This window comes from Capsicum annuum, chromosome 10 (assembly GCF_002878395.1).
Source record: "Capsicum annuum cultivar UCD-10X-F1 chromosome 10, UCD10Xv1.1, whole genome shotgun sequence".
NCBI lineage: Eukaryota > Viridiplantae > Streptophyta > Magnoliopsida > Solanales > Solanaceae > Capsicum > Capsicum annuum.
In genome coordinates, this window is record NC_061120.1 from 160,715,289 (window position 1) to 160,729,761 (window position 14,473).

The 14,473-nt window shown below is 32.7% G+C and overlaps 2 protein-coding genes across 2 annotated transcripts; both read right to left on the reverse strand.

Moving 5' to 3' along the window:
* Positions 1 to 3,030: 3,030 nt before the first annotated feature.
* Positions 3,031 to 3,801, reverse strand: LOC124887819. Its single transcript, XM_047397736.1, has one exon. It carries the CDS (start codon positions 3,799 to 3,801, stop codon positions 3,031 to 3,033), a length of 771 nt encoding a protein of 256 aa, XP_047253692.1.
* Positions 3,802 to 6,624: 2,823 nt separating this feature from the next.
* Positions 6,625 to 7,218, reverse strand: LOC124887820 (probable LRR receptor-like serine/threonine-protein kinase At1g74360). The gene has a single exon (XM_047397737.1). The coding sequence runs from the start codon at positions 7,216 to 7,218 to the stop codon at positions 6,625 to 6,627; it is 594 nt and encodes a 197-aa protein (XP_047253693.1).
* Between the last annotated feature and the right edge of the window lie 7,255 nt (positions 7,219 to 14,473).

A 14,473-nucleotide genomic window follows, 5' to 3' on the forward strand; every position in this document is an offset into this window, starting at 1 on the left:
TAGCTGGCACAGGAGTTTGGATGATATGATTATATGTTCAAGACAAACTTAGATAACATTGATTACATCAGAAGCCGAGTTAGATCAGACTAGAATTCTTAAAGAAGTCAAGTTGATCAAGGAGTTCAGTAAGAAGAGGATTTGAATTAAAAGAATTCTATCAAAACTAGGAGAGGTAAGGCGGCAGCAAAAGGAAAAAGAATTAACTGATAGAGTTCTACTGAAGAAAGAATTGAACATCAAAAAGAATTCTATCACAGGTTGGCTTAAATACAGCAAACATGACTCAAAGCTAGTACTCACACACATACTGAAAAAGTCAATCAACAATCAGCATACATACTTGAAGAAGAACCAAGCCTCTTACTTAGCAGGTCATAAACTGTATAGTAGTTAGGTTCTGGTATTGTAATGAGTCATTGATTTTGGTCTCAGTAATCTATAAACTGAGTTAGGAGTTGTTGTCTTCAAGTTTGGGAACTCGAAGACTTGGGAACACTTATCTTGGGAAGATTAGTGTTTTTGTAGTAATAGGAGTTAGAAGTTTTAATTCCTAGGTTACAAGAAGTCTTGTAATTTTGTTGATTGTTGAGGCTCAAGTATTTTAGTGAAGTTGGGTTAAATTATGTAGAGGTACAGGTCGTGGTTTTTTACACCTTTCTTGAGCCAGGTGTTTTCCACGTAAAAACACTGTGTTCAGTTTACTTCTGTGAACCACGTTTACTTACTTTTTCCACATATAGGCAATTAGTAGAACGCGTACTCTAACACACCTGCTTGTCCAGCATCCCTTTTTGAAGCCCCATTAAACTCAATAATGCATGAGCACTTATGTAGGGGGGCTGAAGGTATCAATTTACAACATGTTCCTCTCAGTTAGAAGCAAAACCACATAAAGATTGCAGACATAATATCATAACTTGGACCTGAAGTGCCAACCGAAATAATACAGTACAAAATGGCTCAAAACATAAGTTTAACAAGAATTTTTTTTATAGCACATAATGACATAGTCCAAAAAGAATCTTTTATGTTGTCTATTTGATCAATAGATATAATCTTGTATGTTTTGTTCATGATAAGTAATCTTGAATGTTATTTCAACAAAAAATTTCTTTCTGTGTGTTCTTTTGGTCTCCTAATGGGGTAGTATGCTGCTATGACATTTTTATTCTAAAATAAACTTATTACAAGTTATGTTGTGTGGATTCTTCAAAATTTCGACGGGTACATGTTGTATCCTACAAAAGTAGTGCCTTTTTTGGAGGATTCAACATGGGTGCAGCACTCTTTTTGGAGAATCCAAGAAATATTCTCAGCTTTCTCTTTGATGTGTAATGGGAATAATCTTATCGAATATAAATATCATATTAGTGTAGTCGAATTTGTGGAGCAAAATGACTATTTTGCCCTTGGTCATCCTTAACATAATCCTAGTTTCTTGTGTAAATTACCAAAACTGATTCCTAATTCATGTGATGTGTACTGAGATAGTTTGTAATCTTCGTGTGGTTCTTAATGTATCCCCAATTTGAAGTTTTCTTTATCAAATGGTCATTGACCAAGAGGACTGCAAGGTTAACACTGAAAATTAAGAAATTATCAAACATTCTACATATGTTCTTATGGTTCTACATTAATCATATTTTTGGCATTTAAAACTGCCCAAATTTCACCAACACTTGACATTGGAAACCAATTCTTTTAATAATAATTGTTAAACATTAAGGATATCAACAGAAATTAAAAGCAAACAATGTGGATAAATAGTGAATTAGAGACCATTATGATATTATATTCTAGTAAAGATATCCTAGCACACGGTGAACTGAAGTTTAACAAACATTAATGACAAGATACATCCAGTAATCCCATAGACTATGACTACATAAGGATGGATAAATCCAGACTTCTGTACTATAGTAAAAGAAACAAAACATTGAAGTGGAGTGGAGAAATATATTATTTGAAGACATGTAAGATGTTTTGAAAAATTTAGAAGTATCACTCTCACTTCAAAGATTATAAGTGTTTCTAGCCGATCAGTCTCGACAATCGTTACCAAACTGGGATTGGGGACTCACTGATATAGGAAATGTGGATAGAAGTTATTCATATAAACAGAGGCGAACCAGGATTTGAAGATAGGGGGTGCACCATTATCTTTAACATAGTCATATCGATTATCAACTACACAATTTTTTTGGTCAACATCAACTACATAATTTGACATATGAATCTTCTAAACTTAAAAATTATTAAAAAAAAAAAAGGGCAAAGTATAAACTTCAAAATGATCAAATGATATTAATTTAGAACTACTATAACAAAAGTAGATCATCCTTTCATACTAGACATCGACGTGTTTTCATATTCTAAAAATAGTCAATGATTACATCATTGCATATATTTATAAATATATCCTTCTCAATATAACAAACTAAACAATCACTTAAAAATGCATCACCAATACTACTACGCAATTCATTCTTGATATGCTTCATGGATGAAAAAGCTCTCTCTACTGTTGCAGTGGCTACTGGTAAAATCAACGTTAACTTCACTAGTAAGTACACAAGAGAATAAGTCTCCACAATATTTGCATTAACCAATGCTTCTGTCAAATCACCAATTCCTTTCAAATTAGAGAAATAGGATCACCACGCCGCATGTATATAATAAAAGTATCAAGTTGGTAACTAAGCTCTCGAAGCTTTGATTCACCAAACTCATCTAGATAATGTTTGGCCAATATCATTATTTTTTCCTTATCAAAATTAGCAAAAGCATTCATTGGGTTCAAGCTTGCCATACCAAGGAGCAAGTTTTCACTCACAACATCAAAACAATTATTAAGCTCTTGAAGTTGCAAGTCAATTATAGCATAAAAAGCTCAACACGTAAGTGAAGTGAGTAAGTAACACTAGAAGGCCTACGCTTTGACTTTTCGGGAAGATAAAAATCATCCATCTTAGGTACCAAAATTTCATGTTTATCACAAAATACACCAACTTCATTCATTAGAGAATCTCATCCATCATCACTCAACAATTGCAATCTTTTCTTAGTAATGTCAAGAAATATCATGGCATTGACAATATCTTGCTCTTTCCTTTGTAATGATGCAATTAGTTCATTGGACATCACCAATATCTTCAACATCAAATGAAGCAAGAAAGTAAATTCAAATTCATTGATCATACTCAAAAAAGCCCCGGCTTGTAATCTATCATTGGAATTCGAGCCTCCACATTTTATCTCATCAAGCACATGAACTATAGATGAAAATAAAACAATAAAGTTAACCAATGTTCTAAAATGTGAACCCCAACGAGTGTCACCTGTACTTTGAAGTCCTCGTTCTTTATTTAATCCTTTTTCACTTTGAACTTCACCACTTTCTAGTAGTTGCTCCAATATTTTCACATGATGGTCCCAAAGTTGATCTCGGGGCTTAAATAATGCTCCTACCACATTCAAAACATTACTAATAATAGCAAAAAAGTCATCTACGAGCAAATATATTTTGGAAACGGCTACAAATTTCAATTGTAATTGTTGAGCAAAACAATGAATACAAAATGCCGAAGGAGTTTCACGCAAAATCAAAGCTTTAAGACCATTCATCTCTCCTTGCATGTTATTGTCTCTATCAAAGCCTTGTCCACGTATTTTAGATGTACTTAAAGAATGTCTCATAAGAAAAGAACATATTATTTCCTTCAACATTTTTGCCGATGTATCACCAACACGAACAATAGCAATAACTCGCTCATTCACTTTACCTTTTTTTTTTAACATACCTCAATGCAACGGCCATTTGTTCATGGTGTGATATGTCTTTGGATTCATCAACTAAAATCCCAAAAAAGTCTCCATCTAAATCATCAATTACAGCTTTCACAGTTTCTTGTGCACAATCACTCACAATATCTTTTTGAATTTTTGAAGAAGTCATCATAGTATTTTTGGAGCATTTTTTAAAATAACATTGTTCAAATCAGAAAGCATTTTTTCTAGCCATTCCAAAAGGCCTTTATTTTTGGAGGATTCTCTTTCATCATGACCTTAAAAAGACAATCCGAATTTCAAGAGGAACCTTGCCACGTTAGTTGAAGCCTCTAAACGAGTACGGTGCTCACTTCTTTTTTTTTTTCAGATTGCTTGTTCAAAGAAAATTGAATTGATTGAGATTGATTTTCAAAATCTAGCATCTTACTGAAACATCTTCTATGAACGTTATTTACTTCACCAACATGTAATTGAAATTGCTCCAAACTATCATTCCAAGCCTTAAAGTCGGTTTTTGTGAAAAAATCACCCACATTGCCCTTTACATAATCATTTTTGAATAAATAGCAACACAAGCAAAACACAACATCTTTTTTCACACTATACTCCATCCACCTAGAATATGAACCCTCATACTATGTCGAATTAAATCGACGTATTTTCATTCCAATTCTAGTTTGGGAAAATTGAGAAAGAATCGGTTGACAAGGCCCTTGTTGGATATAGTGTCTTCTCACTTGATCTCGTATTGTAGAGTCATATTCATGAATTGGTTTTCTTTCCCCGGGATTCGATTTAAGTGAATTCACATCAAACTCTTCTATAAGGCGATGAGAATTATCTTTAAAACTAGAACTTGGTTGAGGAGAATAATATCTATCCATTTTAATTCACAAGAATCAATAACAAATTCCTACAAAATAAAAAATTCATCAAGAATATTAGTAAAAATAATTATTTATTTATTTTTAATCAAATCCCATAAACTTAAATAGAAGCAAGAAAAAAATGTTTACACTAATTTTCAAGCAACAAGTAGATATTAAAAGTAATTAACATTACCAAAACTTGAACAAAAAAATTAAAAAAATGAAAGGAAGAAATGTGTACCTATTAGCAATTTAGCATCAAATGGAAAATTGCTCCTTTCACTTTCTTTGGGTACTATTAATTTGTAGGAGTTTGGAATTGGGGGGATTTGGAGAAATAAAGGAGTTTGGAATTGGGGGGATTTGGGGAAATACGTGAAAAATGGAAATTGGAATTTAGGGGAGAAATATGGGGCTTGGGATTGGGGAAAGTCAGATGAGGTGGCTGCTAGCTGGTGTAGTAAAATGAAGAAAAATCAAACGACTCCATCAAGAATCGAACACGCGACTTTGGGCCAAATGGAACTCAACATTTGAGCTTCAAACCAGTGCACCCACACAAGTTTTATTACTAAGGGTGCACAATTAAATATATTAACACTTTAGTAGGATATATATACGTATATATACAATTTTTTAAAAAAGTTATCGGGTGCACATGCACCCTCGAGGTACCACGTGGGTCCGCCTCTGCATATAGAAGCGCTGCTTCAGAAATTGGCAAACGCTATACAAACAAGCCAAAATGTACTCATTGTGTTATTAATCAAATTAAACCCATAACTCATCAATAAAAAAAACAATTACCAGAGTCTCGTTCTCAAGAATTTCTGAAGCAACTTTACTAGAATTCAAAAAACAATACAAAATTCTCTCACCTCAAATACTACAAGACATTTAAAAATTACTTTTAGTATTAGGCATTTCATTTGGAAGTAAGATTAAGTTTTTTTCAAAAAGCCTCTTTACCTGCAAGTTGGTCAATACTTTGACCATATTTAGATTCAAATAATTATATTACTAAATAAAGACTATTTGCCATAACTTCAAAAACATCCTGCTGGCCCAACTATAGGTAAAGTTTTAAGAAACATGCGATTCTTGACGTTTTCAAACATACTTCAGAAATTGTTGTATCATCATCAATCGATTATATACCACCATTAATCCGTAAGTTCTTAACTTTTTTACAGTCCTTGTTTATTTGAGAGAGCAGTAAAATTTTGGAAATGCATCACCAAGCACACCTCTATATTGCGACTTTCATGTAAGACATTTACTATAAAAGACATTAAGTTTATGATGGTAAAAGCAAACATGCAGATTTAGACATGTTCTTCCACTTATCTCTTTTTATGAGATACAAACACTTTAAAATGAAAATAAGACTTCAAGCTTACCTCATCCAAGTACTTCGGAATAAATTTTGAGGAAACAACCCTTATGAAGGTTACGGTGGTATGATTTACCACAACCTTTACATGCATAGTTTTTCCAACGTTACGTAAACCATAGAACAATATACCACAAGGAGGATCAATAACAATCTGCTTGTACAACTCATGATGAATTAGAGATAATTCAACACATTTTATAGATTTTCTGCTTTTGTATGTCGCATCCTCAAATATCCCGGTATTAGGAAAAAACATAAGCTCAAAGACTAAGAAATAAATAAGGTCTGTGAAATGGTCAATAAATTGGAGGAAAGGATAACAAAAAGTTATTGAAGGCCTAAGAACACCCTTCACAAGGATTGGAAGGTGATTTCTTCAGGACAGTAAACAAGTTATACGAAGTGAATAATATGATTTCTATATTCAATTGAAAATGAGGTAGAGCAAAATGATTACTAACCAATTCACACACTGGAAATAAACCATACCCCTTGAGCAATTTATCCCATAGGCTTCTACAGTTATTCTGGGTAAGAAGAGGACATACAAAGCTAAATGAAGAATAATCAGCTAGTATCCACCTTTTCATAGAGAAGCATTTCCCCCGAGCCAGTAGTGACCTTATCCTTTGCCCTATTCGATAAGAAAGAAGGCATAAGATTTGAGCCAATTCTTGCTAACTGAGGCGGAATTGGCCCTGAAAGTTGATTGTTTGCAAGATTCAACCACAATAAGCTGTTGCAATTTCCCAACTCAGGTGGGATGCCACAGTTCAGTGAATTATTAGCAAGTATCAACCATAAAAGTGAGGTTAGCTTCCCTAAACTTGGTGGTATCGCACCAAAATTTAACTTATTGGAGGAAAGATGAAGGGCCTGAAGTGTCGGAATATCCCCGTATTCTGAGGGTATACTTCCATTAAACTGGTTGTATGCAAGAATCAGAAACTTCAACCCTTTTATCTTAGAAAGTTCAATTGGCAATGGACCAAAGAATTCGTTATCGATCAAGTCCAATCGAGAAAGGTTCCCTAAGTTGGGAATTCCAGATGTAGTTATCCCACCAGTATAAGAGTTGCAATGCGTCCAATCAAGAAAGGTTCCTAAGTTGGGAATTCCAGAGGTAATTATGACTCCAGCACAAGAGTTACCATGCAACATAAGAAACTTTACCTGTGTAAATCACCTAAAAATTTTTTGTATTTCTCCTCTGAAGTTGTTTCTACTAATATCAAGTGACACCAAGTTACTTAAAATTAATAGAGCTTCTGAAATGCCCCTTAAAAAATTATTCCTTCCCAAGTAATGTGTTAGGAGACTTATAAATGATCCAATTTCCTCAGGAATTGGCCCTTACACCTTTTTTGAAGACAAATTCAAGTCCTTCAGTACACTTGTTTTTAGATACCGAAAACTCCTTAAGCTTATCAAAACCAACTGACAACTCCTGAGTCAAGTTGTTCTAGCCTAAATCAAGGTACCTGAACTTCCTGCACTGATCAAAGATATTTCCAATCTCACCAGTGAAATAATTTGAAAAGAATAATAAAGCAACAAGAACTATAATAATAATTTGTTTTAATTTTCCTTTAAGAGACATGAAATGCAACCATAAAAATAAAAAATTTGAAGAGAACTTGGAAAGATCATTTAAAGAAAAAAAAAGCAAAAGATGAAAGGTAAAAATAGGAGCATACCTGAATTTGAAATCAGTTGAAAGGATGGAGAGAAGTGAGGAATTTCTAGATGAGAAAAAGTGATACAAATGGCCTGTTCAAAGCAATGGAAACAGTGCTCAGAAACTTCTAGGTTTATTATGAGGCAGAGATATTATTATGTGAAATTATATTTCTAACATTGGTCGTCCTCCACTGGTTCTTCTATATAGTAGAAAATGCATATATATATATATGTATATATATATTATATATTACTAATATATATAAGCGGTGAACAACTGCTAATGGAAGCTGGCAAGTGAAGGTTGTCCTGCCAGCTTCCGAAGGGTTAGTTTTATCATTTCATTTATTTTGCATAGGGGAATTTATATCATTTGCTAAGAGGTAATATAGTCTTTTCAAAATTCAACTTTGTAGCAGGTGCATTTCTCAATTCACTGGAAATATTACACGTTAAATCTCTCTTTAGCAAAATTGTTACACGTCAAACTCTTACCACAAATGCTTTCTTTACCTAAAGGTCTTCCCAATTTACATTGTAGTGGCATTTTGCCTTTGTTCTCTGTTGCTCCCTTTGTTCTCTGTTGCCAATTCTTTGGATTTTATTAAGGTAACTACTTCATTTATTAGCCGTTATTCTGTGTCTCCGAGTTTGACTGTCTACATAACTTTGTTGTTCTTCTTCCTTCATTGTACGGTTGCTTTTTTTGGGTATTTATAGAGTTTCTTGAATTTAATTTTTGGTTTGGAGTTACAAATTGTTTACTTAATTAGGTAGTTGATATTGGATTCTTCCAACTTTGGTAGATGTTTTGTTGCTAAAAAAGGGTTCTTTTTACGGTGTTTACTATTGGATTTAGCTGTAAAGATTAGATTTTTGCTTAGTATTTGGTAGCAAGAGGCAGTAATTGGTAGTTTGATTTGGTTGAAAGTTGAAAAAATTTATTTCTGTAGCTCAATTTTACTGTAAAGATTATGTTTTTTCTTAGTACTTTGTAGCAAGAGGTAGTAATTAGTAGTTTGATTTGGCTGAAACTTGAAAAAAATTATTTATGTAACTCAATTTTGCTCAAGTTTGGAACTTTCAGTAGAAGTTTTGTTCAAAAGATGAGTTCTTTGTAAAAGGTTTGTTATTGGTTCTTGTTTGTATGAGTGGGGTCGATTTTGGAGGGGGGCAGAACAGCTACCAGATAATTCTACCCACCAAGTCTAAGACGGATAGGAACAACTGAAAATTAGGGAAAAATTTCTTTATAAGTAGAAACAAAAGTAACGTGTTTCTAGAGTAGCTCAATTTTGCTAAACTCCCAAACTTTGGATAGAAAATTGTTGGAACTATAAACTGTGACTATAGATGATATTGGATTTTCGAACTTTGACAAAGGTTTTTGCACAAAAATGGGTGCTATAGTTGACATTGGATTTTTTTTTAAGTTTCTATAGGAATAGGTGTTTGGTATAAGTTTCTTCTTGGTTCGGGGGGGAGTTGATTTACCTGTAAAAATAGGTTTTTGGTTAGCGTTCTCATTCCTTCTTCTTGAATTCCAAAACATTGATTAGTTTTATTTCTCTTAAAGTGTCGACCGGTTGAAATTTTAGCACACAGAGAGTAAATTTTTTTTCGGTGTGCTTATCTTAACTTTGGTTAGTCTGAAAGTTTCTTCTAGCTTATTGCTGGATTTGTTCCTACTGAAGATATTTTTATTCGTAACATTTCTGTTTACTTGTTCTTCTATTTAGTTTTACCTACTTTAGTCAAAGCCTTTAATAGCTTGCTTATCTTCTATGGTCATATTGAAATTCATGTTTTATATGTTCATATAGGGATTTTACAGATTGTTGTGGTTGATTTTTCTATCTACTGTGTATTGCCTCTTATTAAGATCTTCCCTTTATGAGTTCAACTAGACAGGTATATTTGTTTTCTGATTTTTGTTTTGTTCTATGGTTCCGAATTTGATGGCTGGCTCTTGAGGTCGCCTCTGATAAAGAAAAAAAATTAACATAATAATTTTATATAGGTGAGTGTTGGGGGTAAGTGATACAGTGAATAAAGGAACATTTCGACTATATTATTTTCCCCTTTCTATTATTTGTTAGTAGACTATTTAAAATTTTACAAGAATTAGGTAAGGTGAGACACTGTTTCAGTGATCTGCATATTCTTGTTTTTGATTGCTTACTTCTGCAAGTTGCTTATTTTATTATCCATCATTTCAACTCTTCTACTGAGCTATAAGTTTATTCATCAGTTTGCTCTGTACCATCCTTCCCCATTGTATTGAAACAGAATCTACTGTAATGGATCAACGGCTTCCTGTCGATGCTATTACAAAAGAAACTATAGGTTGAAGCTGTAAGGTTCAGTTATTGACAAGTTTTGACCTCGTAAAAGAAGAGATCAGAGTGTGCAATTTCAGACGATGATTGTGCAAGATGAAAGTATAAGTTCAAATTTACCCCAGCTCTTACTGAAAAATTATTTTCATACTCAGCATGTCTCAAAAAAATTATAGCCTACGACAACTTCAAAAAGTGGGAGTTGAAACCCAATTAAAACAACAAAGGTTGAAATGGTAACAAATTCTTTTGTATGTTCTATTCGCAGACCTAAACCTTTCTCTATGTGACTTGACTACAGGAACAATAGGTTGCTACAGTGATCTATGGCGATGATATTCCGAAGTATGAGAGGCTATTTACTCCTTTCAAAACATATCTGGTTTCCTGTGCAAAAGTTAGAGACCCCCGCGGCTACTCAATACGCATCGGTGTGTATGAATGGGTGGTCGACAGACACATAGTTTTTGAACCTGTCACCAATAACGGTGGGATGGAAGTGCCCCTACTTTCTCCAGTAAATTTGAACACAGTTCCTTTTTCAGCTATCGAGCATCTACGCCCAGGTGTTGAATTTGGTAAGCTCCCAGTTTACGCCTACTCCTCTTTACCAGATCATATAGCTGAGCCCTACTAATTAAATCAATTGTTATTGTCTTATTTCCTATTACACCAGACTTATTAGTGGTAGTAGCCAATTATAGTGCGTTGCAATATACCACCGAACAAAGTAAGCACTTTCGGGAGGTAATTGTCATAGATCAGAGGTGAGTTACTCAACTCTTCTCACTTATTAAAGCATTCTTACGTGATAAAAATTTATATGTTTCTTACATCAACCAGTAAAAAACCTGCCCTATTTACTCTATGGGATGATTTAGCCGACAACGAAGGCGCTACAGTACTACATCACCTGCATGAGCACCCTGTTATTGTTGCTAAACATATTGGAGTCATCGAATTCTGCGGTGGTATGTTGTTTACATGAATCTCTGTAACTTTTCCATTTTATTGCTGCACTTATTTCTGTGTATTAAATTAAAATTCCTCTGTATCTGTGACATACACAGCTATAAGATTATCCACAAGGTATCAGTCAATGATCTTACTGAATCCTATGTACGTGCAGGCTGCTACATTAATGAAGTGGTACTTATTAACTAATCCCCCATCGTCGTGTCATACGACTTAAATACTTTTACTAAAAATCATACTCGCTATTTGATTTAAACTTCTCTCAGGGTGGAGGACAATGAGCAAATGTTGATATCGTACACTTTACGAAGCTCATCGGCATTAACTTCTTCCCTGACTCTTGCACCTATTGAAGATGAGGTTTTCCCTATATCCATAATTTCAGACTTGTCGTCCTAGGTTAGTAGGGTGTACATCTATTGCACTAATTTTCACTGTTGTCAATAACTTGTCCAACGTCTTACCGTAAAGATCTTCAAAGCAATTTCTAATATCGATGAATTTGTACTGCAGGTGCAGACTTTCCCTTTGGAAGGAAAAATATCACTTCCTGATCATACTTATTTCTTTTACTTGCTTGCTTGCTCACATTGTAACCACTTTGTACTCATCAAGACAAAAAAGATGGTGCAATGCTTCAACTGTAAGCTAGAACAAATGTTGGTCCCCAGGTAACTTCCTCCGAACCTGTGTTGTGCATTTCTTAGACACTTACAGAAAATGTCTTCAAATAAATTTTCAATTTTATCATTCTCTTTCAATGAATGTCGAGGTCCTACATGTACTGGTGAAGTCATTCCTGACACAAATCTACTACTGCTACTAAATAGCGGATAATTAGTAGTAGTAGTAATAGTAGTAGTTTTTCTTATGTTCTGCTTGAAATAATGCCCAATTGTTTTCTGACTTTTAAATTTACAATAATACACTATATGACGTAACGCTAAAATGGTTGTTGATAATTTTTAAATAATATTATCATACTTCATCCAAAGACACAAACAGAAATCGTGTTGGCTCATTTCTCTTTTTTTTTGGCTCAAAATACATGAAACAATATAAGGTTTAAGGATAGTGCTACTGGATATGTATGTAGACTGTAGTGTATCTTTTTTGGTTGCTCTGCCAAGCAAATGATATCAAGAACTAAACGTAGATGGCAACTATTATCTATATGGTCTTTTTTTGGACTTTGCAAGCTGAGAAATACCAGTTATATTGTTACGAGTATAGAAGTATTATCACACATTGATCACTTTGCATGTAACACTTCCATTACGAGACATCTTCAGTATAACTCTCGACTAAAACAAAAGAGTACCCTGTTGTTCTATTAATAGTCAACTTTATCTGCAATAACTTAATGAGTTACTTGTGATGATCATTAATGATATGGTACAAATTTGGTTCATCAACTGCTTCGAAGTTTTCTATTCGGGGAAAATTTATTTCTGCTATGTTTTATCTCTGACATTTACAGCATGTCAACCACAACAGGCGGGTAAATATAATACTCATGCTTTCCTTCATTTCTTCTTTCTACTCGCTACAATCACAATTAATTTATCTCCTTCTTTTTTAGCCTTTTTGTCTGAATAGGTAAATAGAACAATCCTACACCCCTTCATTGCTACCTCCTTTTACTACATCGTCGTACTAGAAAAATAAAATATTATATTTTTCCTTCGCCTACTTAAATTATCTCTATAGGTGATAAGTGCCCAAAGTTAGCTGCAGCCAAGTTTGCCTACCTCCACCAACGTCATACAGGCAGTCGCATCAACAGGTTTTTTCATTTTAGTGTAACTAATGTTATAGTCACAACATTCATGTTAATAGTTTTTGTATAAATAGCTTGCACAGGAAAATAGTATCAACTATCACTTTGGTGTAACTAATGCTATAGTCATAACTTAATGTGACAGACCTACATGTCGATAGTTTTTGTATAAATAGCTTGCACAGAAAAGTAGTATCAACTTTCTCTTAATGTTATGTATCTATTTCCTTCTCGGCATTTATTATTGCAATCTTTTATTAACTTGTAACAAGAAGGGAAGATGGAAGAGAAGATGGATATCTATTTCCTTCTCAGAATTTACATCAACTTCTTATTATGACACTTTCATTATAGCGAGATATAAAATGCACGATTACAAATGATATCAACGGCATATTCTAATATATAGTATAGAATATATATATATATATAGAAGAGGCTTGGAAGCAGGAGGCGGTCGTCATGCCTGCTTCTTCCGTGATTTTACCATATCACCCCTAATTAATTATTATATGTCATTTAGGTATTAAAAATTAAGAATATTTAACAAAGATATAAAATAGACATTTATGACATGTCTGCTTGAGCTGCTTCAACTGTAATTTTACTATTTCATCCCTAATTAATTACTATAGGTCATTTAAGTATTAATCTGTGATTTTACTATATCACCTCTAATTAATAATTATATTTTATTTAAGTATTAAAAATTAATAATATTTAACAAAAAATAAAATACACATTTATGACATGTCTGTTTCAGTTGCTTCAACCATAATTTTATTATTTCATCCACTTCTAATAAGTTATTTCCTAATTGATTAGTATATATCATTTACGTATTAAAAAATTAATAATATTAAATTAAAAAAAGTAAAATAGATATTTATGAGATGTTTGTTTCAGTTGTTTCAACCATAATTTTACTATTTTATCCCTAATTAATTATTACGAGTCATCTAAATATTAAAAAATAAAATAAAAAAAAGATAAATTAATTATTGATGTTTTAAATTAACTTGACATCTTATATGAGGCCCGCTTAAATTTTTTTCACAACTATTTTTTATAGTAATTTTACTGTATCACTTCTAATAAGTTATTATGAGTCATTTAAGACATGTCTACTTCGGGACTTAAATCGTGATATTTGATTGACTCTCGAAATTATATCAATGTCACTTAAATTAAAATAGAAGAAAAAGTATTATAAATTTCAGTAATTAAAAATTAAATTATTCTAAAAATATAATAGACTATCAATGCTACAAACTTTGGACAAGGAGAGTATTATAAATTATAATGGCTAAGAACTTAAAATAGTAAATTACAATGTCAAAAAAACTATTTAAATTACAATAGCTAACAACTTAAAATATCTAAAAAAATATTTAAAATATAATTAATTATCAAAATTTTATTTGTATCATATAAATTGAGAATAAAAAATAACATATATTGGGCCCATGCTAGCACGGGCCTTCGATATCTAGTATATATTATAAGAGGGAATGGCAAGGAGAAGTCTTCGTCAACATGCCTGCTTCATAAGTTACTTTCTCCGTAATTTATTATGTCATCTCTAATTAATTATTATGAGTTATTTATGTATTAGAAAATTAATAATATTTAATAATATGAC

What these genes read in the sequence shown, in the direction of transcription:
- LOC124887820 (XM_047397737.1), bottom strand. Translation starts at nt 7,218, where the DNA reads ATGTTGCATGGTAACTCTTGTGCTGGAGTCATAATTACCTCTGGAATT.
- LOC124887819 (XM_047397736.1), bottom strand. Translation starts at nt 3,801, where the DNA reads ATGTTAAAAAAAAAAGGTAAAGTGAATGAGCGAGTTATTGCTATTGTT.